A 25,871-nucleotide genomic window follows, 5' to 3' on the forward strand; every position below is an offset into this window, starting at 1 on the left:
CCAGATGTTGTTGGGTTCCAACATCTGTTGGCTCCAGTCTGCATGGCCAATGGTCAAGGATGATGGGAGTTGTAATCTAGAAACTTCTGGCTCCCTGCTCCTGGATTGAGGGACCCTTGATCCAATCCCACAAGGCTCTCCTTATGTTCTTAACACACATAGAACTGTAAGATCAAAGATCAGGATATAAACAGAACTGAAGCATCGCTTCAATGGAACGTATGAGACAGAAGTTGCTCCAATGCCATGGGAACCTTCAGTGCATCATATTAGTTATTTCAAAACCTCCATGCAAAATATAAATAAAGCATAAATATATTTAGGTTGTTTATTAAAAATGTATTTCTTTTATAAAAATATGTAAAATATTCTCATTCATACATTTTCCTTGACATTAATTGTTCTACTCCGTACCTGTGCGGAGCGTGCAATAATGATTTAAACTCTGCAAATAAGTTACAAAATTAGTGTTAAGACTCCTAGCTCTGAGATGCTAATTGCTATGCAGATTCATACTACCATCTTGCAGGACAACTTGGATCCATATAATATATTTTTGACTGTCGGGGCGGGGGGGGGGGGAGAGACATGACCTAGATGTTAGCCCACCAAATTCATCATATAAAAATGGTTGTTCAGAAGACTCTTGGTCATTAAAATTTCAGGACCCCCCCCCCCGCTTAAACAATTTAAGACTGGCAAGGCTGCCAACTGTCTTAGAAACAAAAACCTTAAATTTGGATGCTTGTCACTTAACATGTGGTGAGACCACAAAGCAAGTAGCATGAAATCCCGCAGTAAAATATTTGCATACTTGTTTGTCCCCCTGGGACCCAAATAGATACTTCAGTATGACAGGGATTTATCAGTAGCCATCACTTTCTTACCTATCAGGAGGGATTTGTCTATGCCATCTAAGGAGCCTGGATTTGTAATAGAGGTGCTTAACATTTTGCATTTCTTTAAAGTGCTTTTCAGGGCATACCTCCGTTGACAAAGTTTCTACCAGTTACAGCTACAGATAACAAACGGTATCTTTATAATTAGCAAATGAAGGAATCCATCACTGTATTATTGCTTCTGCAAAGGTCAGAGCCAAAGAAAAGGACAGAAAAAAACAGAAAGGGAATGTAAGGCATACAGCTGCAAACTCCACTCTTCTTCCTAGTTCCATCCTGCAGCCTCCATCTTCCAGGCTCTGAAATGCTTCTCCATTTCATTTCTGGCTTTCCAGTTTCCCACATTTACAGTAGGGATAATTTTCTGAGGTTTCAACCACTGGATGAAGCGTTTCATTTCAAGGAAGCTGCTGTGCTCACTGTAAGGTATTCCTGCAAATGAAACAACACAGAATGAATTTAGCCAATGTGTTTAGCACAATGGACTTGTATGAAATAGCATTTGTTTATTTAATAATTAAGTTTATATCCCGCCCTTCGTCCCAAAGGAGCCCAGGGTGGCAAACAAGTTCTGAAACTATAAAACATTTTTTAAACATCTTAAAAACAATTCCAGTACAGATGCAGACTGAGAAAGATCTCGACTTAAAAGGCTTGTTGAAAGAGGGAGGTGCCAAAAAGTCAACAGAGACGGTGCCTGTCTAATATTCAATGGGAGGGAATTCCAAAAGGTAGATGTCATGAAAGGCCCAAAGTCTACACTCTGCAGAAAAGACCTCCTGATAAGATAGTATATGCAGGAGAACTTTACCTGCAGAGTGCAGTGATCAATCGGGTGTATAAGGGATGATACAACCTTTCATCCCTGGAAAAGACCCTGATGCTGGGAAAGATGGAGGGCACAAGGAGAAGGGGACGACAGAGGACGAGATGGTTGGACAGTGTTCTCAAAGCTACAAACATGAGTCTGACCCAACTGCGGGAGGCAGTGGAAGACAGGAGTGCCTGGCGTGCTCTGGTCCATGGGGTCACGAAGAGTCGGACACGACTAAACGACTAAACAACAACAACAACATTCAAGTATCCTGATCCCAAGCTGTATATCAGGCTTTATAGACCAAAAGCAGCACCTTGAACTTAGCCCAGTAAGTAATTGGTAGCCAGTGCAATTCTTTCAACATAGAGGTAGCCTGCTGGTGAAATCCTCCCTCAATGGGCATTTAAGCTGGTACATTTTGCATCAGCTGCAGCTTCTGAACCAACCTCAAGAGCAGTCCCACAGAAAGCACACCGCAGCAATCTTGTCTGGAGGTTACCAGCACATGACTATCCTGGTCCTCCTAGCCACTGAGGTCACCTGGGTCTCTAGTGACAAAGATGGATCCAGGAGACCCCCCAGACTATAAACCTGCTCTTTCAGAGAGAATACTGCCCTATCCAGAACAGACTGACCATTTATCTGGACTCAAGAATCACCAAACCACAGGGCCTTCGTCTTGCCAGCATTCAGGCTCAGTTTATTGGCCCTCATGCAGTCCATCACCAAGTCCAGGCACTGGTCCAGGGCTTCCAGATGTTCAGTGCCATTAAACATTTCCAATGTCCAATGGTCAGGGTTGATGGGAGTTGTAGTCCAGCAATTCCTGGAGGGTCACAGTTTTCCCAAAGTTGGTAACAACAAGCTGTATCCACAGTTGCTGTCTACAAGTCCATAGGAGCAGGACCAGCAATAGTTAACAATGAAATATGATGTTCATTAATAAATAATTTCATTTCTGTTAAGGTACATCCATTAACCACAAGAAGAAATAATACAGTATGTGAAAAGGCTATCAGAAAAGAAATAAAGATAGTAAAACATTTGAAATTATGTTACCATATATGGTGATATTTCCTTTGGTCTGAGGTTTAATATCACTCAAAGAGCCACACCCGTCTGAATAAGTCCACCCAGTGGGTTTAAAAGCCAAAATTTGATCAAAATTATCAGAGAATTTGTTCAGGTGATTCTTCAAATTCTGTTGATAGAAAAGAACAGTTGGTTATTAAGGATTTAAAACATTCATTGCAAAAAAATTGATAGTCTTCTGATCAAAGCAAAACAGACTACAGATGGCAAGAGTTCTCAGAGTCTTGTCAAATAATCAAATTAGATAAGAATGGAAGCTGTGGCATTTTATAGACTTTCAGTGCCCATTCTGTCAACAGCGAATGCCAATTAGTAGTAGAAAAAACATTCACTTAATTTACATAATATGTAGCAACAAAATTTGAAATTTCCACTTGTCAGATTGGTAAAAAATAAATATATCTGACATAGACTAAGGATTCTCAATGGAGACTTTATGCTAGTCCAACACTAAAAAGTGAAAATGATGAAATTTTTTAGCATAGACTTTGTTTTCGTCCATGGAAAGCATAATAAACTTAGTGTGGATTTAAAATATAATCAATGCTTTTTATGTCAAGATCTGTTTCAAGTATGTTCAGTCATTGTACAAAGAGCATCCATTTGAAAATACCTGGTAGATTAGTATTCAGAAAATTGTATGAAATCAGAAGCAGGAAAAGAAACATCAACAAATAAATGCAGCCAAGAAAGTAAAGGGAAATTAGATTCTACAAATACATAAAATAGAAAGCAAAGACTAGCAGTGACACAGACCAAATCAAACACAATTTGAATATAAATTATTAAGTCAGAAATGTCTATATAAAGAACAAAATTGAAAATTAAATATGTATACTCTTTAGTAATGAAATAAAAGCACAGCCACTAGAAATAACTTTAAGGCAACTGCACAGGTGTCTGTGGTGCTGAACAGCTGGACTCTCAAATGTTTAACAATTTCACACACACCCCATCAAAAAAATTAGGCTGCTAAAATGAAGAAAACTTGGGAAAAAACCAGGATTGGGTATATGTGTGAAAGGACTGGCACTGTTCAGTTCTGGCACTGAAAATAAACTCTTAGATTGAGATGTACTGAGAGGTGGTTTGTTCCTTAATTTTAATTATGTTAGGAACAAGATGACCGACTTCTGTCTCTCCCCACCAATTTAAGCTTAGCCAGATGAGTACAAGTGACAGTTTTAATACTTACCTTAAAATTAATTTGCATCATGGGTAGAAGGTGAAGCAAAGTGTTATTCCAGTCCAGGGTGATGAGGGAATTGATTGTTGCTGATTCCAGGCACTGCAGTGTTTTGTATTTGTCTTGGGACATGCTCACTCTTGAACCTAGAACTTCAGCAATAGCTACAGAAAGGGGAGGAAGGATTACAACATGATGGAAACAGAAGTGGGCAAGGAAAATAAAATTTCAGTGTTTAAAAAAATCGATTTAATGCTCAGTTACCATCACAGAGGCATGTCCAAGGTTGTTTTTTTTAAACCAAGTCACTTCTGCTTTTGGCTTGTGGCAGATTAAAAACTGGAAGACACCAGGTCATCCAATAGTGTTTACGATAAAGACTCACAAGGAATTGGCCTAAGTTAGAAAAACATGCCTACCAGCTTCTCTCACTGTCTGCCATCCTGCTTTAAAGAAGTGCATTTTTTATAAACATTGACCAAGTCTGATTTTTACATGCTTGAGTCTTTATATTAATGTACTTTTGCGGTTTACCTAGGAGAAGTAATAGCTACAGTGATTAAAGGTTCTTATTCAAGGAAATGAAGGAATATTTCATTTAGGAGCTGGCAGCCTGTACATGTTGTTTTAAAGGAGAAGGACAACCCTTTTGTGGTGGCCCCCCTTGGGAGTAACCCAGTGGCACCCACTAATTCCTTTCAAAAAGAACCATCAAAAGCAGTATCTGTTGTCTGATTAAAAACATCCAGCTAATAGGTCTGTACAATTTAGAAGGGTAGTGATTTAAGCATAGGCCATGAAAGGTTTGAAGCGGTTGAAAGATTCGCTTAGTTACAAGTGGGTGGTGGGTGGATTTCAGGAAGCGTTGACATGCACGCTTCAACTGTTTCCAATTTGGCATGTGTCAGGGAACTGCCATCGGAGGAACAGGTGGAGGGGCTCAGGGAGGAAGAAAGAGACTCAACAGCTGAAGCAGGAACCAGCAGGGGGAGGAGTGGATCTCTGAGGGAATGCGAGCAGGAGGGAGGGCTCAGAGACGCTTCCAGCGAGAACAGTGGGGAGGTATCTGAGGCGCCCATGGGGAGACCCACGCCTCGCCGGAAACTGTCACGCCGTGAATCCAGGAGACGCGTTTCCGTTAAGGAGCTTCTTTGCTGGAAGCGCTTCCGCAGGCAGCCACTGTCAGACTCTACTAGTGACTAGAGCAGACATGTCTGAGGAGCTCTGTCACACACAGAGGTTTGTGGAGCCGCACAAACTCTGAGGGAGCATGATTTTACGCACAAGCAGCTAATCATCCCATCATAGCAGTCTGACAGTCTCTGTACGCTGCCTGTGCAGGAGAAAGCATCATGAGCGACCCAGCCGGAACCGGAGGAGCAGGGGTTGGGACTGGTCCAAGCTTGGAAGAAAGATACCGAGCGTTGGAAGTCCAACTTGCGTTGCAGACGGCGAGGCTTGAGGAGAGGAGGGCTCAGGATGCAGACCAGAAGGGGAGAGCCACTCAGTTCCCCAGAAAGGTACCAGGATTGGTGCAGAAGTTTGGGGGGGACCCCAAGGATTACCATGCCTTTAGGACAGAGATGCAATATGCCCTTAATGTGCAGTTTGATGAGTTCCCTGATGAGGAATCGCGAGTTGCTTTCGTAATTGGGCACCTTGAGAAAGGGGCGCGGGACTGGGTTCGACCCCTAATGGCAACGCACAATGACGTCCTAAAGGACACGATGAATGGATATCATGGTGCAATGGATATCATGTTTTCCAGCGATATTGAGGAAGGGGTGGTGCGCAGACAGCTAATGGCTTGCAAGCAGGGAAGCCGATCTGTCCGTGAGTACTGGACTGAATTTACCATGCTGGTTCACAGATTGGGTTGGGATTTATCGGCGGCACCCATTCAGATGCTATTTGAAGAAGGTCTTTCTTCGGCTGTGAAAGATGAACTGTCCCGGAGCCCCAGGGCGGTGTCTATGGATCAGCTGACCAAATCTGCGCTGACCATAGGAGCGCGCCAGGAGGCAAGAGCCTTGGAGAGGCGGGAAGGGAGAGGGGAACGTTGGAAGGAGTTCCGCATTCCAGACATTCCTGAGCCAGCTTTCCCGCCGGCAGAGCCGATGGAAATCGGAACAGCGCGCGCGCGCGCATTTTCAAAGCCCAGTGAGGGGGCTAAGAAGGAGGGAAAGGGCGCCCGGAAATGCTATCTCTGCCAACAGCCAGGCCACTTTGCCAGAGTCTGCCCCCAGAGGAAGGAATGGCAAGGGATGGTGGGAGCTGTTGAGGGAGGAGAGCAGGGAGAAACAGAGCAGGTAAAAGCCAACGCCTGGTTGCCACAGTCGGGGCACTGCAGCCAGGCCAAAGAGCAGTGAAAGTGCCCGTGCCAGAAGCTCCTCAACCTGCTCTAGTGATTGAAGTGTCGCTAGAGCTGCAAAATGGACACCCCCTAAAAATAAAGGCGCTGTTGGACTCAGGCAGCTCCTGCAATTTTATGAGCAAGGAGTTTGCTGCTGAACACCAGATACAGACTATCCCTTTAAGCAACCCCCTGCAGGTGACCACGATCGATGGCAGGGAGTTGTTGGGAGGAGGAGTCAGCTTGCAGACCTTCCCAATGATAATGAGGGTGGCAAGGCACACAGAACTGATAGCGTTTAATGTGGCCACCTTGGGAGGCGCTCCCATTATTTTGGGAATGAGCTGGCTAGCGCTACATGATCCGCTGGTGGGCTGGCATCAAAGAGTGGTTTCCTTTGGTTCAGCACATTGCTTAGAACACTGCAAAGGGGAAAAGGGTTCAGCAGGGGCCCAAGCCACCCTAGCAGGGACTGAAGTAATGGAGAAGGTGAAGGTACCACCACAGTATGCAGATCTCAGCGACGTGTTCAGTGAGAAGGAAGCTGACCAACTACCCCCGCATAGGCCCTTTGATTGCCAGATCAATTTACTCCCTGGAGCACAGCTTCCTGTAGGCAAGTTGTATGCCATGTCAGACAGAGAAATGCAGGAGTTGCGAGAGTTCATTGACAAGAACCTGAAGAGAGGCTTCATCAGAGAGTCCAAAGCAGCGGGGGGTAGCCCAGTGTTTTTTGTGGATAAAAAGCACACGGACAAGCCGAGACTTGTATGTGATTTCAGGCGGTTAAATGCAGTGACAGAACCAGTGGCTTTCCCTATGCCCAGGATTGATGATATTTTGACCAGGGTGCGGAAGGGAAAGATTTTTACAAAGCTGGATCTAAGGGGGGCGTACAACCTGATACGTATAAGGAAAGGGGATGAATGGAAAACCACCATGTTCACCCCTTTGGGGGCATTTGAATATCTCGTTATGCCTTTTGGATTACAAGCAGGCTCAGCGTGTTTTCAATCGTTTATGAACCACGTACTGGGTCCTTTGCTCTACAAGAATTGCGTCGCCTTCCTAGATGATGTGTTGGTGTATTCGGAGAATGAGGAGCAACATGTGAGAGACGTCAGAGAAGTGTTGAGCAGGCTGCAAGCCAACAGGCTGTGGGTGAAACTGGAGAAGTGTCAGTTTCATACCAAGGAGGTGGAATTCCTGGGGTACCGCCTGTCAGACAAGGGATTGGCCATGGATCCCGGCAAGGTTCAGGCAGTGCTGGAATGGAAAACACCCAAAACCAAGAAGGATGTGCAGAGGTTCCTAGGGTTTGGGAACTTTTATCGTAAGTTCATCCGAAACTTCGCCCACCTGACGGCGCCCATTACGGACTGTCTCAGCAGTAAAAAGAAGTTTGTTTGGACGGCGGAGGCGGAGCGAGCGTTTGAGGAACTGAAAAGGGCCTTCGCCTCTGAAGAACAACTTCTGCATGTGGATTTACAAAAGAAGCTGAGGGTCGAAACAGACGCATCTGACAGAGCCATAGGGGCGGTGCTTCTTCTGCAGCCGGGGAAGGAGGAGTCAGAGTGGCGACCGTGTGCCTTCTTTTCGCGAAAGCTGAACAAATCCGAGAGGAACTACACGGTGTACGACCGGGAACTTCTTGCTATTCATGAGGCTTTCCGGAGATGGAGGCACCTGCTAATTGGTGCACAACATAAGGTGCAAGTGTGCACGGACCATAAGAATCTAGAGTATTGGAGAACTGCGCGAGTGCTCAACCAACGGCAGTTGAGATGGGCCCAGGAGTTCTCCAAATTTAACTTTGAGATTTGTTACGTGCCAGGCCCAGAGAACGTTAGGGCGGACGCTCTCTCACGCAAACCCGAATATTTGGAGGGGGAGGGGGCACCCGAAGAGACCCATGTCATTCCAGAGGACCGCTGGGTGTGTGGGGCGGCATTGGTGGGGCAAAGGGAATTGGTAGAGGGAACGGTGCATGATGAATACGCCCAGGACAAACTCAGGGGTCTCAGGAGGGAGGGAGACAAACCCGGGGGTTTTGAGGAGAGAAACGGGGCGTTGTACTACAAGGGAGCGTTATATATACCTGAAGGGGAATTAAGGGAGAAGGTACTCAAGCAACTGCACGATAGCCCCACAGCAGGGCATTTTGGGCAACATAAAACCATGTGGCTGGTTACCAGGGAATTTTGGTGGCCCAAGGTCAGGGAAGATGTGCGGGAGTATGTGAGAGGGTGTGACCAATGCCAACGAGCCAAGGGGGAGAGGCGGGCACCGGCAGGTTTATTAGAACCACTACCCACACCTGAAAGACCATGGGAAACAGTGGCAATAGATTTCATGACTGATCTGCCAAGGTCTAGAGGGAAAACAGCCATCATGGTTGTGGTAGACCTGTTAACTAAAATGGCCCATTTTATAGCCTGCTCACATGCGGTCACAGCAGAAGAAACCGCTAAATTGTTTGTAGAAAATGTGTTTAGGTTGCATGGCGCCCCCTTGAGGGTGGTTTCAGACCGAGGGAAACAATTTACTTCCAGGTTCTGGAGGAAGCTCATGAGCTTACTGCATGTAGAGGTTAATTTCTCAACTGCCCGTCATCCAGAAACCAACGGGCAGGCGGAAAGAGCTAATGGTGTCCTCCAGCAATATTTGAGGTGTTATGTGAATGACAGAGAGAATGATTGGGTGGAGAAGCTGGCGTTGGCAGAATTTGCCTACAACAATGCAGAGAACGTGTCCACGGGGATGAGCCCCTTTTTGGCTAATCACGGGTGCCATCCCCGAGCCTTCCCAGGGGGGAAAGGGGAGAACTGGAGCGTTCCAGCTGCAGAACAGTTCGTTGAAGAAATGGAAGCGATCCATCGCCAGCTCCAACTTAACTTAAACAGGGCTAAGGAGGAATATAAGAGGCAGGCAGACAAAAACAGAAGGGAAGGTGAAAGCATTAGGGTGGGGGACCAGGTGTGGCTGTCAACCCAAGGGTTACCATTCAAAGGGGGTTGTAAGAAGTTAAGACCCAAAAGGCTGGGCCCATTTGAAGTCACGCAGCAGGTCAACCCAGTGGCTTTCAGACTCCGGTTACCGAACCACATGAAGCTGCACCCAGTTTTCCACAGGTCGTTGCTGTCACCGTATAAAGGAGACAGAGAAGGGAGGGTCACTAGGGGGCCAGCAATGGAGGAGAAGGAACACAGCTACCATGTTGCGGAGATCCTCGATTCCAGGTGGAAGGGAGATCAAGTAGAGTATTTGGTAATGTGGGAAGGGGAACCGGAGTCGGAAAACACCTGGGTTAGGGCAGAGGATGTCAATGACGAAGTTTTAATAGAAACTTTTCATCAGAGGTTCCCACGTAAACCTCAGCCCGTAGCGAGGTTCCGGAGGAAATACTTTGCCACCACCGACGAAGAAGAGGAGTTGGAGGGGTTCACAGATTCCGAGGAGGAGGAGGATTCAGCGAGCCAAGACGGCGATCGATGGAGGGAATTGTTCGAGACGTCTGAAGATGAAGAAGATTCTTTTCGGGGTTTTAACCCTTCACCTCCCAGAGGAGAGGAAATGGGAGGGGGTGAGGGGGGCCCTGGAGGGGAGGTGGATGTCAGGGAACTGCCATCGGAGGAACAGGTGGAGGGGCTCAGGGAGGAAGAAAGAGACTCAACAGCTGAAGCAGGAACCAGCAGGGGGAGGAGTGGATCTCTGAGGGAATGCGAGCAGGAGGGAGGGCTCAGAGACGCTTCCAGCGAGAACAGTGGGGAGGTATCTGAGGCGCCCATGGGGAGACCCACGCCTCGCCGGAAACTGTCACGCCGTGAATCCAGGAGACGCGTTTCCGTTAAGGAGCTTCTTTGCTGGAAGCGCTTCCGCAGGCAGCCACTGTCAGACTCTACTAGTGACTAGAGCAGACATGTCTGAGGAGCTCTGTCACACACAGAGGTTTGTGGAGCCGCACAAACTCTGAGGGAGCACGATTTTACGCACAAGCAGCTAATCATCCCATCATAGCATGGAAATAAATTACATTGCATTTGAAAAGTTAATGCACATACCAAGAAGCTGAGGTTAAAAGTTTAAAAAATGCGTTACATTTACAGGACTATTAATACAGCTAGAGTGTTTTAAAATTGCAGCATTACTAAAAGGGGCAGCCATCAGCAAACGGTTCATGTCATAGACTATTTCTTCTCTGTGCACCATGCCAAGAGGCCTATTGTGCTCCGAATTTAAGTACTTTTACAGAAATGCTGTAATGCTTAAAAAAACACAACCATGTTATTAGTAGAAGTTTCAGAATAGATTCCATTGAATGTTCTTCCCTAAGAAAATATTAACTCTTAAAAAGGATCTTTGCAATTCTTGTGGAATGTTCACTCACATACCTAGAAAGACCTTTTCTTTTCCAACAGAATATGTGCCGCAAACAACCAAAGTCCGTGGGTTTAAAGTCACTGTCTCAAAGGCCACATTGACAGCAAATTGAATCACTTCTTGCTGGGAAGGGAAAGTGTATTCAGGACTACAGTATCTAAGAAAAGCAAAGAGAAGACACATTTTAAAAATCACATTGCTTTGTCAGTTGGCCTACACCAGATATAGCAATGAAAGATCAAGCTCTACAGAGATATAACAATGACTAACTTAGCAGAAGCAGCATATTGGAAGTTACAATGGTGTGCTGAGACAGACAGCAGTTCCTGGGATATGTAATTCACCATCAGTGCAAAGGACAACTTAGTACATTAGATTTCAGCTAAATAGTAGAAGGATCTTCCACACTGTAAGGGCCATTTAACAGTGGGATAGAATGCCTCGGAAAATAGTGGGTTCTTCTTTGACAGAGGTATTTACCTATTAGGGATGTTTTAGTTGGATCCTATCTTGTAAAACCCACATCAATTATGGGGTTGGAGCAGATAATCTCTAACATTCTATGATCTGCCTGAGTTGTTAGAACCTGGTCCCCAGCTCTCCGGCATATACTGCACAGTAGAGTGGTTATACTGCACTGCTGGGAGAAAGGGAGAGAGCAGTGGGAAGGGTGCATCTGTGAGAGAGAAAGTTCCTGACCCAAAAAAGCAGACTTGGAAGTTCGTGCAAATGCTGTCCTTCTTTCAGGCTAGGTGCCCATTGCCAAGGAGACTCTTAATAGTGGCAGAAGCACCTGCACCTGATGCAGGAGATAAAATGTCTCCTTTTAAAGCTCTCACCATAAACGACATTGTTATGAGTTCCTCTACATCACAATGTATATGTGAGAAGGTACACTGGGCTTTTCCAAGACTGTAAAAGTTACTTTTCACTGGCCAAAGTCAAGTCCGTAGGTTTTGGCTAAAGGTTCTATACTTGTTTCTAGGGAACTATCCTCTCAAAATCCAGGTTCAAAGGTGGATTCCCAACAATGATGTCTGCTATGGTGTTTCCAACTGCTACGCTTCCCAGAGTGAATAGAAGAGGCAAAGAACCATGTAAGTAACAATTGTTCATATCTCAGTTTAATAAACCAGTGTGTAATCGTCCAAACTGGCTCAAGGTAGTCTAGACTAAGCAGGTTGTGGTGTTTTTTGGTTTTTGGTTTTTTTACATAGCAAGGATAAGAGCATATCACTGAAATGCAACTTACGTTGTATCTAAGTAGACAGTGTGAACTTTCTGACCGACAAGAAAAGGGCAGCGCTCCATAGAAGGATCTGCCCTGAAGTCTCCCGTGTGTAACATATTAGTCCCATTCGGAAATAGGAATAGGATCATTGCAGCACCAGGACAACTGCCGGAGAAGAGAAGGGGGAAGAAGAGAAAGACATTCCATTTTTTATTTGGGATCCACATGGTTTTGAACATGAACTACAGTTTTTGAAAGCAGGTCAAGTCCATCATTTTAACTCCTTTGGTATTGACCTTGCTTCTGTCAAAGATACCTACTGATTAGCATCGAGCAACACCACTTTGATGCCATCTATTATGCATTCGCTATTCATTGGCAGGACATGGATGTACTGTTCTTGCACTCGAAGTTTGCTCTTCACCAGATTTCCAGTTATCTGAACAGAAAGTGTTTAACATCACTATGTTTCTGTTTTATCAATTAATCAAGATTTCGTTTGTAGCTGACGCAAAAAAACCCCCACCCAAATGAACCATCTACTACTTTAGATGACACAGAGGAAGAGGAGCTCAAGGCTTCTGAAGCCCACTAAATAACAAGGCTTGCTACAGTAACTGTGACTGATTTCCAAAATATCACCATTTACGAACAAATATTTACATGAAAATACAGGAAAATAAATGTCAGAATATCTGGCAGAATATTTCTTTAGAACTCTATTCCGGTTAAACTACTCACCCCACTACCCCATGGTTTTTTTGTTCTTGTTATTTTCTTTCTTTCTCTGTTTCTGTCTGTCTGTCTCTTTCCCTATTTTCTTCTTTATATATTACAGAATAGGAAAATTGATGTGTGTGCAAGCTAGAATTGTAAAATGTCTAGTATGTAACTTTAAAGAAACAGAGCATGATACACATCACTGACCTGAGGCGAGGGAATTGGTGGAGACAAACTTATTGATATAGGTCATCTATCGCCAGTTTTATAATTCAGAATGGAGAAAGAGATTCTTCTCCTGTAAATAGCTCAACCCCGCCTCCTTTTCAATAATAAATAACAGATAAACTCTTTCCAAACATGTATCTTACAGGCTTGGAGCACTGGTATTGATTTTTGTCTCCTCCGCACTAGAGACTCTTGAACGTTGTGATTTTGGCATGTGCTCTGTTCGCTTCAATATTACAACTTACAGTTCTGCAAAAAGGACAGTAGTGGCAAGGATGACTTTAAAAAACTAAGTGAAGGTCAGGTTAGCTATTCTAGAAGCTCCTGACCACCATTTGTGCTAACCCAAGAAAGATAAATCCCAGAAGTAAATGACAGTTTTATTCAAGTCAGCTTTAAAATTAAATGTACCAGCTGTGCATCAGTAACATTTGCATAGATGGCATAAATCTTATTGTACACATCACCCTTGAGCCCAAACCTACCTTATTGCAATATATTGGGAATGTAAACTTTTTAGTTAGGCCACCATAATGATCAGAATGGAAGTGTGTAAGAAAATAAGCCTTGCATCCTTCAATTTCTCCATACTGGAATGCATCTACTACAAAACCTGTACCTGTAACAAATTAATACAAGAACAGCCAATCAGCTAACGTACACTGGAATTGCCAAGGTCAACAACTACCACTAGCAATTTAAAAAGTGAGTGAAAATAAAGGGAAGGGTTTAAGTGACACAAGACAAAGAGGTTAACTGCCAGAGCAAATATAATCTGTACCAGGTCTCTCAACACATCTTGTGTATTTATTAATTTTTTACATTTTTGATCAAAGTCCCTCTCTTTCTTGGCCAGTCATCGCAAAACGCCACAAACTTCCATATGAAAACTTTTAAACAATTAAATATGCAAATACACAGTTAGAATAATTTAACCTAGTTAATTATTTTAGCACAGAATCCCAGATTGCCTGTGCATAGGGTTCAAGAGCCACAGAGGAGGTGAACATCAGAAATATTGGTTGGAAATTCAGGAGACTGCAACCTGAAAGAGCAAGGACTAAGAAAACTCAAGGGATGCATAGAATGGTTTCCAGTTCTGGGTGTAATACCCAGGAAATTTAACATTGTTCAGCATGAAATGCAGCCCATGAAGCATTTCAAATAAGCAATCTTGAAAAAGTGAGTTGCTACATTCTTTTGTGGGTTAGTGTAATTCAACATACTATGGCTGCAATCCTGGGCACACTTATCTGGGAATACCATGGGACTTACTTCTGAGTAAAACTATACATGCTTGTAAGAGCTTTGAGGCTGCAATTCTATGCATAATTACTTGGGAGTAAGCCCCATGAAATCAGTAAGGCTTATTTCCAAAGAAATATGCCCAGGATGAGGCTCCATGAACAATTTATCAAATGTGTAGTAGAAGAGAAAGAAATTTCATATGAAAGGATCAATTTCATAGAAAGCTTTAAATAATATATGAAAAATGTTACAGAATTTAGTGAGCTTCAGATTTAGAAACATAATTAAATGTTAATAGCACTTATTTTCCTAAATACTCTTTTTAAAAAATTAAGAGTATTTAGTCCTATTCTTCAACAAAATAAAGTAACTCTTATTACGATTACTACTGTATAGTTTCGCACTTCTCCACAAAATAAGGTTTTTAATGGGAACTCATAGCAATGCTCACTCTTTTACTTATATTTTGGTGATTGTTAAAGGCTCCCTCCCATCTTAAGAGCAGAACTGTGGTCTTCAAAAAGAGACGAAGAAGTGCTTCAAAGAGGAATTTCACATAGCACAAAAGATGAAAAGAAGTTTTATACTTAAGGAGAAGACAGAGCAGCAACACAATGGAAGGAGAATTACAGTTCTAAAACAAAATAGAGCCTGCTACCTGGTATCTTCTTATAGAAGGGACACTGTTTTTTTCTTGTTCCCTCTTCAGCAGGACAGGACTCCCTAAACCTCTTTGTCCACCTTTTCTGTCCACCAGATGTTGGATCGGCAGAGATGACATTTTTGCTTGAACTTTCTCTGATAGTATCAGACTCTCCCACTGATCCTTCGGCTTTCCTCTTTCGAGATCCGGGCCGCCTTCCTGCAGCAGCCGGTGGACTCAAAGTCTGTGTACTTTCACAGAGATTTTTCTTTTGGTTACTCTCCATTTTGGCTTTCGGTTGCAACCCAAAGAAAACACCAATATCCATTTGTTTTAGTTCCTTGGCAGGAGTGGTTTTGACTTCAGCATTAGCAGCAGAAACATATGGCAGTGCTTTAGAGACTGTACTTGGGAAAACAGGCATAGCTATGTTATTACAAAGCCTTCCCACTTTTTCTGATACTGAATATGAATTGTTATGAGCCAACCTGCTTCTACATATGCCAGTAACACTTTTACCTTCAGTAACTAAGCTACTACTGGGTTCTTCCACAGTATCTCTTAGGCCAGGTAGAGGAGAGTTAGTACCTTCTTCTCTAAATTCTGAAAGCAATGTGCCCTTAGCATAATCTGTAGAGGCCCAATTAGAGTAATCAGAGTTGCCCCACCCACTTTCACCTGCATTAAAAGCTGAAGCAGTCAATTTTAGCTCCTCAGGTTTCTCCAGAGTTTTTTTATATTCAACAGGGGGAATGGGTGCTTCTATGGGATGTTTCAACTGATCCAAAATACTTGCTGAACTGCAAACTTTGCTAAGCATGCTACTTTGAGGGAGAGTCTTACAAACGCCATCCAGACTTTGGAATGCATTTAATGTTTTGTAGGATTCACTGCTTGCTGTAAAATTATGCTCTATTTTAACACTGTTGTGTTCCTGGTCACTTAGTTGTGAAGCAGTTAGTGTCTTATTAAAACTTCCAAGCCTTCCACTTTTGTCTTCTAGGCTCCCAAAATCAAATAGCCTTTTTCTAAAACGTTCTACCTCAATGTTCTCCTCGTCATCTGTCTCTATAAAGTCTTCCCCATCTGTGTTAAGTGGAGAGTAGGAAATATCACAGTCACTTAGGTCAGCTTCTGAGATTACCGTACTTCGTTGGTAAGAGCCACTGTCCAGATCTTCACCACTTTCAGTTTCTTGATAAAGAGAACCACAGCACTTGGCCAGCTTTACTTCATCTGTACGCTGTGTACTGTGTTCAGATTCTTTAACATTTTCTGTAACGTTTGTAGCTTTTGGCAGCAGAAAGCACTGTCTTGGAGGTTTTCCCACACTCTGGGAGTCTTTCAGATCCTGCAACACCCCATCACTGAAGGCACTGCAGTTGATGGATGAAGCAGTACCAAGACTAAATAAATCATCTTCTATGTTAGATGAGGAAAATTCAGCAATATATTCCCCTGCTCTGCTTGCAGCAAGAAGGGTGTGGCTATAACGTTTGTAATGAGAAGGAATAGTTGAAGTACACAGAAGACCATCAGGACACTCTAAGAAAAGAAACAAAGACATGTTGGGAGTGGAAGAAAACAAAATGTGTTTTGAGTACAACTGTATACTTACAGAACAACATGGTCCCCAAAAGGTTTTCTTAAAAACCACAAAAAATATATAACAATTGTCAACCTTCTGTACATTAGTGTTATAGTTTCAGATTTAGTACATGTATGAAAGATGTTAGTTCACTGTAACGCCTGATGTCATATGACAGCACCACTTGAAAGAAAAGAGCCTTTAATTTCAGCATGCATGAAGATATACAAGCAAGTCCTGCCTATTCTGAATTAAAGGCAATACATTCTTCCCTTCTTACACAGAAACAAAGTTCCTTGGAAATCAATTGTCTCACATCCAAATAACTGTTATTAGAACAGCATGCAATGTCTTGACTGAAAACTTTTCAACTATCTGAAAACAAAATAACAACATGTAACATTGTGATCTGCTTCCTTAGGCAGAAACAAGTATGGTAACATTAATGCCCTTAAGACAAGGACCTCAAAAGATAACACAAGGCACAGGCTGGCACTTTAGCTTTGTAAAATTGTGTATGTAAAACCTAGCATTTCAGGCAACATTTAAGTTAGACAACATTTAAGTTGGACACAATATTTATTTTATACTATGGGAACAACTGTGGAAAGTAAATATAAGATTTATGGCATGCTATACGTTAAGAGAGAACTTTATGAGGGTGGTATCAAAGACAACGACCAATTAGCAAAAATGTAAAAATCAATAAAGGGAAACTTTTGGAAGTGTAAAACAACATGTGGTGGTTCTGTAGCATAATTAAAAAGCATTGGGAAATGATTTATATTGAACTTTAAAAAATGTTTTTAAAATCTTTTGCTAAAAACCCAGAAGCACTACTGCTGGGGTTAATAACAACAGCAGTTTACAATAAAGAAATAAAGTTGTCTTAATATGCTACAATGGTCGGCCATGTATTATTAGCACAAAAATGGAAAACAGATAAAAGTGCCAACAAAAGAAGACTGGCATATTAAACTGTTAGAATATCTGGAGTTAGCAAGGATGACCACTAGAATAAGAAACCAAAATGATGAAAGATATAAAGAGGACTGAATACTATTTATAGAATATATGGGAAAGTAGTATAAGTAAACAATTTACTTAGCAGGATGGTAAAATTTTCAGCAGAGTAAGAAATAAATAAAGTATATAAAATGGTTGCGAAAGACGGGATGAACTTAGAAAACACAAGGAAAAGAGGGGTTAAAAGGAACCATGGAAAGAGATGATAGGAAGTCAAGAAATGTTTTCTGGTTTTTTGTTGATTCTTTGAAAGGAAAGATTTTTCTTGTTGTATCAATTTTATTCATGTTTTGTTAATGTAGATTGTTATCAGAAAAACAAAAAACCTAACAATTTGAATTCTGTTTGCATTATGTATTTAAGACTATATCTTGCCACTGGCCCAGAACCTGTAATTCAGAACTGCAAGATTTTGTTCTCTGAAATCAGATAAACATTTTTACATTATGAAATAATGCTAACTTTCCCCGTTATTTCAATTTTCAACCTGATGTAAGTTTTTGGAAGTTTGTTTCAACTTTGAAAAAGGGCTACTATTATTTTTACATGTCATCCTACAGCCTGCTGCAGAAATTTAAGTAAATGTTTCCCTCACATGGAGGTAAGTGATAGAAAAGGCTTCACCTGCGAAGTTTCCAAATTTTGGACTCCTGTTAAAGGCAAAAGAACACACACAAACACAGTAGCAAATATATTTGAAAGACACCTTCTCCCCAACCATGGCTGTACCTTTTTCAGCAGTTCTTGAGCCATCTAAACATTCTGTCACATGCCAATGAGGTGTTTGGATCAACAACAAAGAAAACGGCATCTGGCAACTTGGGCAATGTCCTTCATAAACTGGACGAGCTTTTGAAGGGGTTTGCTTCTTGCAGTTTTTCTTTTGCTTTGATGATGTCAATGAGATGCCTTCATGTGACTGTGTAGCAGGGTCATTATTAGGAACACCGACATGTAGATCTGGTTTTAAAGGTGTTTGGCTACTTCTTTGCCTTGGTCCCTGCTTTGTCATCTTCGAAGTCTGTTTTTCTTCTGATGTTTTCCTATTGCCATGTCTTTGTGACTTTCCACCATTTGCTTTATGTACATTTGTACAGATAGCTTCTGAATTCTGGTCTACTGACTTTAGCTTCCTAATAGATTTGTACTCCCAAATGTCTTCCTCCAACAGGCTAACTTCAGACATGACAGCTCAACAACATACAAAATATCTTCTTCAGATTTAATAGTATTGTAGCATTTTAAAATATGTGTATTGTTTTCTTCTACTACACTGGATTTTATCTCCTTGTTGTATATGACAAAGATAACCAAACACAATGTGAAAAAGCTCAGGTTAGGTTTAGTTCAATAAATTACATTTAAACATGAAACTAAAGTGCACTTAGAATAGTAGAAAGTCTCTCTCTTCTATTTGTGAGGTAAGTCATAATCTCAGTTTATGGGACGTTTGCTTAGGGTACTCTGGAACAGTACAATTGACTTCTTTGTTTCCCTCTATGATTCTGAAATAAAGAACAACAAGAAGAGGCAAAATTATGCCTAGTCCCTCACTTAACACAGTACGACATATCCTGAGAAATGGCCATGTTATGTCTAAATCAGCAAAACCAACTGTCTTTTGGCTATTTAAAGTTCAATAACTGAAAATTAGAGTTAACTTTAGCATGAAATTGCTGGATTATAATTTATCAGGCAATTTCATTCCATATTAATTGAAACCAGGGATTTTATAGATGTTAAATTAGCACTGCAAAACTAAGAATTATTACTGCTGTAACTGATTATTCTGGCTATTGAGTATACATTTTGAGTTGTGAATAAAAATTGCTGTGGCAACCTTAACCCAGCTAACTGTCAAGAAACTCAAAACCTGTTCAGTAAAAAATAGGTACAACACTTCAATCTATCTGCAGTTTGAAGCATACTATCTGCATACATATCCTATGGAGAACAACAAATCTTGCATCAAAATGAACATGTTTAGGATCGGCATGTAAATTTCAGAATGAACCCACATTTTCAGCTGCATGTTTGCAAATCTCATTGTGTTAAACAGAACAATTAAACTAATTTTCAATAAAAATGTACATTTATTCCTTTCTATCCCTTTGGAAAACAAGTAAAGGTAAAGGGACCCTGACCATTAAGTCCAGTCGTGTTTGATTCTGGGGTTGCGGCGCTCATCTCGCTTTACTGGCCAAGGGAGCCGGCATTTGTCTGCAGACAGCTTCCAGGTCATGTGGCCAGCATGAATAAGCCACTTCTGGCGAACCAGAGCAGCGCACGGAAACGCCATTTACCTTCCTGCCTGAGCAGAACCTATTTATCTAATTGCACTTTGACGTGCTTTTGAACTGCTAGGTTGGCAGGAGTTGGGACCGAGCAACGGGAGATTACCCTGTCGCAGGGATTCGAACCGCCAACCTTCTGATTGGCAAGCCCTAGGCTCTGGGGTTTAGACCACAGCTCCCCCCCCCCCCGCTTGGAAAATAGGTACTCATAATCAAATGTTTCGACCTCATTGTGAGCTTCTGTTTACAGCGTTTTGCAGGCAGGGGCTTGTTTTAAGCACAATACACCACCACCAAAGAGGGAAGAGAGCTCACGGTACTTATTACATCTCATTCTGTATCTGTCCATCACAACTGAAAATTTGACAGGGCACCAGCTTTGAAGGCTGACTCGAAAAAGACAGTAGCCTAAACAGAAGATAGGATTTTTCTTCTTCCTTTCTCCATTCAAGGGTTGTTGCTGTTGTTTTATTCTGTTTGGCTTCAAGCCCTGGCCCAACAAAAAGAACCTCATGATGTCAGCAGATCAAAGTGCGTGCACATTAACACGCCTAAAAGAATTATGGGCACTGTAGTTTGCTAAGGGCTGCGGGAAATCATTACTGGGCGAGGGGTGAATTACAGCACCCAGAATTCTTTGAGGCGGGGGAAATGTGCTTTGAGTGTGTACTCAGCACAACTCTGTTTCCCAAGGCAGAATTATGCAAATTAACTCGACTGCATATGTGCCCCTGTTTTACACGTAAAGGGGAGGGGGAAGAAACCCCCTGACATCTACTCAGTCAGAAGGAAAGAAGCAGCAGTGGCAAGCGCCGCCCTTGGCTTTTGGGCTCCCTAGTAAGCCATGAATGACCTCTCTGCTCAAGGGGCACGATTCTGACTCAGCTCAGCACCTGGCGCACCAGAAAACAGCGCAGGATACTGCCCTCCCTCGCCTTCTCACACCGAGCAAACAGCCCCCCACCTCCGTCCACACTCACATGTTTGACAGCAGCGCCAAAGGCAAGCCTCCCATTCTTTCCTTCCTGCTCAGCTTTTGCCGCCTCTCTCGCGCCGCCTACTTTTGCTTCTGGAAAGTAACGCCGTTTACCGCCCTGCGCTTTCGCCAATGTCCACCCCCGGCATTCTGCTTGCTTTTAAAGAAATTGACAACACCACCCTCTTATTTCCTTCAACTTTTTTTTAAAAAAAAATAAAAATAATAAAAATTGTTCCTTTTAACAAGTGTGTCCATTTTTCTTTCTTTCTTCCGAATCGACTGACTTGGAATTATGATGACCGTGTATTTCTTGTCGAATATGCGATTTGGGGTGCTTTTTTGGAAATACAAAAGGGGAAAACAAAAACCATTTAGTCCGAAATACCGATTTATTTTTTTGTTACCACGTCCCTATTTCCCCCGCCACGGTAGGACGTGTGATGGCGATTTGCTCCACTGACCAGAGAGCAGTTTCTCGAAAGTGCTGAAAGCGAAAGCGAAGAGCAGTAAACAGCGTCCTCCTCTCAGAGTTCTTTCTCTCCGGGAGGGAGTTAGAGGGGCAAGATGGCGGCCGGCGGGGGCTTGGCCGGCCTTCTGCCCGCGCAGAGCCAGCTGGACTGCGCGCTGGAGGAAGCGACGGCGGCTCAGGAGAAGGAGAACCTGGTATATCAGCACCTGCGGAAGGTGGACACCTGGGAGCAGGATTTGAAAGTCCCCGAGTTCGGAGCAGGTGAGCTTTGAGGATTGGGCGAGAAGGACCTCCGCCAAAAGCCCAGCGCTGAGACGCCGCCTTTCCGCGCATCCTCAAGCTCTCGCAGCGCGAATTGGTGTTCCTCCTGTCGTCCCTTTCCGCTCATCGTCTCTTTCTTTCTGGGTGCTGGAAACTAGATATTGCAAACGACGCTTGCAATGGATTTTTTTTTAATGCAATGGGTTTTTGCAATCTTGAAACTTAAGAGAACTCTTTTGCATTCTTCTCCCCGCCGCCAACCCCCTGTATATACACCAGTTTTTATCCTCTCTTCAGAAATGAAAGGGGACACAGGCACCTGCATTGGTAATAGCTACATAGAAAAGAGAGTTGCATGCAGAAGTGGAAAAGAGTTGCACCTGCAAAATCATTCTGGGTCTCTCTTACATCTTTAAAAAATAATCCAGAATTAAACGGATGGTCCTGGCCCCCATCACATTCACTTTAAACTCTTTCTTTGGTCGCAAGCAATGTTAAGCAACACATTCCAGATTAAAAATAATAGTATCAGTGTTGACAACTCCCTTTTCCTCCACCCTTTCAGCAAATACATAAGGTACAAGTGGGAACTGTAATCTCAGTATCTGATGCTTAGATCCAGGGGCAGTAATTATGTTGTATTTGTTCACTATCTTGGGAAACAAAGCTGCAACTCCATTCATGTTTACTCCAAAGTTATTTTTTAACTTGTACTTACTCCGAATCATTGGATATTTGGCTGCCCGATGCCTGAGATCAGATAGCTCAGTTGGTTAGACTAGAGCATGGTGCTGATAAGACAATGGTTGCAGGTTCGATCCCTGTATGGGACAGCTGCATTGTAGGGTGTTGGACTAGATGATCCTCAGGGTCCCTTCCAATTCTATGATTCTATAAAAAGCAATGACTATAATAATAATAATAATAATAATAATTTATTTATACCCCACCCATCTGGCTGGGCCTCCCCAGCCACTCTAGGCGGCTTCCAAAAGAATATTAAAATACTATAATACATCAAACATTAAAAGCTTCCCGAAACAGGGCTGCCTTCAGATGTCTTCTAAAAGCCTGGTAGTTGTTGTTCTCTTTGACATCTGATGGGAGGGCGTTTCACAGGGCGGGTGCCACTACCGAGAAGGCCCTCTGCCTGGTTCCTGTAACTTGGCTTTTCGCAGTGAGGGAACCGCCAGAAGGCCCTCGGTGCTGGACCTCAGTGTCCGGGTAGAACGATGGGGGTGGAGACGCTCCTTCAGATATACTGGACCAAGGCCGTTTAGGGCTTTAAAGGTCAGCACCAACACTTTGAATTGTGCTTGGAAACGTACTACCTTTCTGCATGCAGAGTTCTGCCCCATGCACAGTTGAAATGCAATATGTGTCTTTTCAGAAGAAGCAGTGCAATCCCAACCCTCACATCTGTGTTGGAGGGGGTTTGGACAAAGGTGGATTTAGGGGAGTGAAGCCAATTCATCCACACTGGAGACTGAGCCAAGTGGGTATACTGCAACAATGATGATGTGGGGGGGAGGGGAGGAAGAGATTTTGGTGTCGCAAAGGACCACTGAAATTTGAAAGCCCAAACTCAGTCTCTGGTCTGGTTGAAGTGTCCCTGCACACAGTCCTGCCCGCCTCTGCTGGTAGGTTAGCACCACCAGTGAGGATCACCCCAGTGCATCCACCCATATGACAGGTGAAAGCTACCACCAGTGGAACTCATTGAAGTGAGGCTAGGCGGGCACTACAATGTGGTGGTTGGATAAGTAGCAGATGCAAGTTGTTCTCATTGTTTCAGACTTCGACACTGGTATTACATCCCACTAATTTATTGGTTCAAACTACAGATTACCTGTTATTTCAACAAAGTAATAATGCCAACTAACTGTGCTTAATTGTATATATATAGAGAGAGAAGTATTCCACAAGAAAGATGGGTAAAAAAATCCAACCGACCACTATTATTTCACCTTGCAAAGAATAGTAACTGCCAACTACTTTTCCTTATGAGTTAAAATTGCCAGTTATGAAAGTGGATGCTTAAGAATTAGCTCCACTTCAAGTTAGTGTATGGTTATATATCATATATGTCAACATCAAAATTGAATAATATTATTTTGTTGTCAAAAAGATTCTTTAACAACATGAAAAATACGGTACTTTTGGACGTGTGGCTGTTTGTTTTTGAAAGTTAGCATGCCTGAATGTGAAATAGGGTAGTTTTCCAGTTTTATGTTAGGTTGGTTATCTTGGGAGTCCTGAAAAAATACAGATTATGAAATATTAAGTAGATGTATGTATGAAAAGTTTTCTTTTTAATTTGAATGTAGCAGTAGTCATCTGCTATTTTTGAATTTGCATAGTTCCTTGCACTTTTGCTTCTTGAAATTAATGGAGTTATTTGCCCTCTGATTTCAGATTTACAATGGCTGAATACAGAAGAATCACTGTCTCTGTACAAAGACCTTTGTGGCAAAGTGGTGGTGTTAGATTTCTTCACTTACTGTTGCATCAATTGTATTCACATACTGCCTGATCTCCATGAGTTAGAGCAGAAGTACTCTGTGAAAGGTATCAACAAGTCTTATTTTTTTCTGGATGACCCTGTAAATCTTTTATAGCATTTGATCTGAATAAATTCAGTAGCTCTCATAGGCATTGTCAAAAATTAATTTAAACACTTTCTTTTAATGAATGTATTTTCATGTATTCTGCTATCCTGTTCCAAGTAATGTCCTGCTGTATATTTGTCATTATAGAAGAAACATTTTTAAAATTTTGTAATGAAAAAGCTGATCTGATCACAAATACCCTGGAGTCTCCAGAACCTTTGGCTCTGTTCCTTCCTGTTTGAATTTTGGATGCAATCGTATGCGTGCTTATTAGGGAATAGCAGAGCAATTAAAAACAAACTTATGTCACTCTGTAGGTGCCAATCTCCTCCTACCACCTACCAAATGGGCAGGCAGTTGGCCCGCTGGTGAGGATCAGCATAAAACATTTAAATGGGGCATTCCAGAGGCAGGGTGAGCCAATCTCAGATCCACTGGATCTCAAAACAGTCTCACTTGCATCAGCATTGAGTCCAAACCAGAGCTGGCTAAGGAATCAAGCCCAATTATACTTGCTTCCTTCTGCAGTAGCTGTTGTGAATGACCAGGCTGCAGATGCCATGGTTTCTCTGCTCCTCTGCAAAGCCCCACTGTCAGGGAGTGGGGAGTGGGGTTCATAGCTGTCAACTTTTCCCTTTTCTTGCGAGGAATCCTATTTGGAATAAGGGAATTTGCCTTAAAAAAAGGAAAACGTTGACAGCTGTGGTGGGGTTGGATTGCAACCTAAACCCTACTGAAATCATTGGCACTCACATACATAAGACTGCACTGTAAATAATTTAAAGAGGCTACAGTCATACCTCGGGATAAATACGCTTCAGGATAAGTATTTTTGGGTTGTGCTCCACGATGACCCGGAAGTAACAGAGCACGTTACTTCTGGGTTTCGCCGCTCATGCATACGCAGATGGTCAAAATGACGACCCGCGCATGCGCGGAAACGGCAAAACGCGACCCGCGCAGACACACAGTTGTGTGTTACGTTTACTTCAAGATGCGAACGGGACTCCAGAACGGATCCTGTTTGCATCCTGAAGTACCACTGTACATTGTTCCTTTTTACTTGATGATCTTCCATTTAGTGATCATCAACCTATGCTTTGACTGGTTTTACCCCAATAAGTAAGCATATTCTGGCACTGCACATAGGTGGGGAAGCATAGTCCACTGCAGGGAAGTAGAACCTTTGAACTTGCTTGATGTGCCCTGCTGGGCTGGGAATGATGGTGTTGGAATCTTAACAGCATCTGGGGTGCCACCTGTTCTGTAAGCCTGATCTGGTTGTCAAAGGGTTTGTAACAGCACTGCTTGATTTGCAGCCAACGGGCTGAGATTGTGACTGATAGATTAGAAATCTTGATTCCGTCTACAATTTGCAATTTTGCATTCAGGTTCTTAAGGTTGACATATAGAGCATCTTAGACAATGTTCCATAGGAAGGATTCTAGGTACACACATTAATGTACGTTCTTGGGTACAGTTTACTGGAATCCCAACTGCACTTTACTGAGAATGACCTAGTTTCTTCATAAAACATAGTTTGTGAAGCCAGGAAGAAGTGTTGTAGCCAAGCTCTCCTCCTTTGCCCCCCTCCCATTGTGTCCTGACTTCAGCATGAATATCCTGGATTGTATTAAGTGAAAGTTTCCTGTTATGTGCAAACTGAGGTATGCTAGCTTGATATATATTGCTTAACAAACCACGAAAATGGGCTAGAATCTTCCTTCATGGTTTCTTCCTAGTTATTAAACCAGAGCTCTCCATTTTGGACATAAAGACCCAGTAGCTTGCTACATTTCTAGTCAACAAATTCTATTGTTGATTTGGAGAAGAAAACATTCTCACACT

At 42.7% G+C, this 25,871-nt stretch overlaps 2 protein-coding genes across 3 annotated transcripts in view; one reads left to right on the forward strand and one right to left on the reverse strand.

Annotated features, from left to right (window-relative positions):
- Positions 1–303: 303 nt before the first annotated feature.
- On the reverse strand, positions 304–20,801 carry DCLRE1A (DNA cross-link repair 1A). Its single transcript, XM_081192873.1, has 10 exons — positions 20,686–20,801; positions 18,141–18,916; positions 14,813–16,342; positions 13,392–13,525; positions 12,279–12,397; positions 11,980–12,123; positions 10,739–10,884; positions 4,004–4,158; positions 2,776–2,917; positions 304–1,331 (listed from the first exon to the last, which is right to left on the reverse strand). The coding sequence occupies exons 2-10, from the start codon at positions 18,595–18,597 to the stop codon at positions 1,165–1,167; spliced, it is 2,994 nt and encodes a 997-aa protein (XP_081048999.1). The 5' UTR covers positions 18,598–18,916; positions 20,686–20,801; the 3' UTR covers positions 304–1,164.
- Positions 20,802–21,209: 408 nt separating this feature from the next.
- Positions 21,210–25,871, forward strand: part of NHLRC2 (NHL repeat containing 2) — a 30,617-nt gene continuing 25,955 nt past the window's right edge. Inside the window, exons 1-2 of one of the 2 annotated variants that reach the window (XM_081192909.1) lie at positions 21,210–21,414; positions 23,830–23,982. In XM_081192909.1, coding sequence (XP_081049035.1) covers positions 21,249–21,414; positions 23,830–23,982 — 319 coding nt within the window. In that variant the 5' untranslated portion in view covers positions 21,210–21,248. Of the gene's footprint in view, positions 21,415–21,442; positions 21,742–23,829; positions 23,983–25,871 lie in introns of those variants that run through there. The other variant, XM_081192910.1, reaches the window with a different exon arrangement.

This window comes from Podarcis bocagei (assembly GCF_964188305.1).
Source record: "Podarcis bocagei genome assembly, chromosome: 4".
Classification (NCBI taxonomy): Eukaryota; Metazoa; Chordata; class Lepidosauria; order Squamata; family Lacertidae; genus Podarcis; species Podarcis bocagei.

Bases quoted from the DNA above. Each gene is read 5' to 3' on its own strand.
- DCLRE1A (XM_081192873.1), bottom strand. From the start codon at position 18,597: ATGTCTGAAGTTAGCCTGTTGGAGGAAGACATTTGGGAGTACAAATCT. The intron at 4,159-10,738 runs GTATGTGAGTGA...CCCTTTCTGTAG, and splicing joins AAAAGAAAAGGTCTTTCTAG to CTATTGCTGAAGTTCTAGGT. The intron at 1,332-2,775 runs GTAACATAATTT...TTTCATTTGCAG, and splicing joins AGGAAATATCACCATATATG to GAATACCTTACAGTGAGCAC.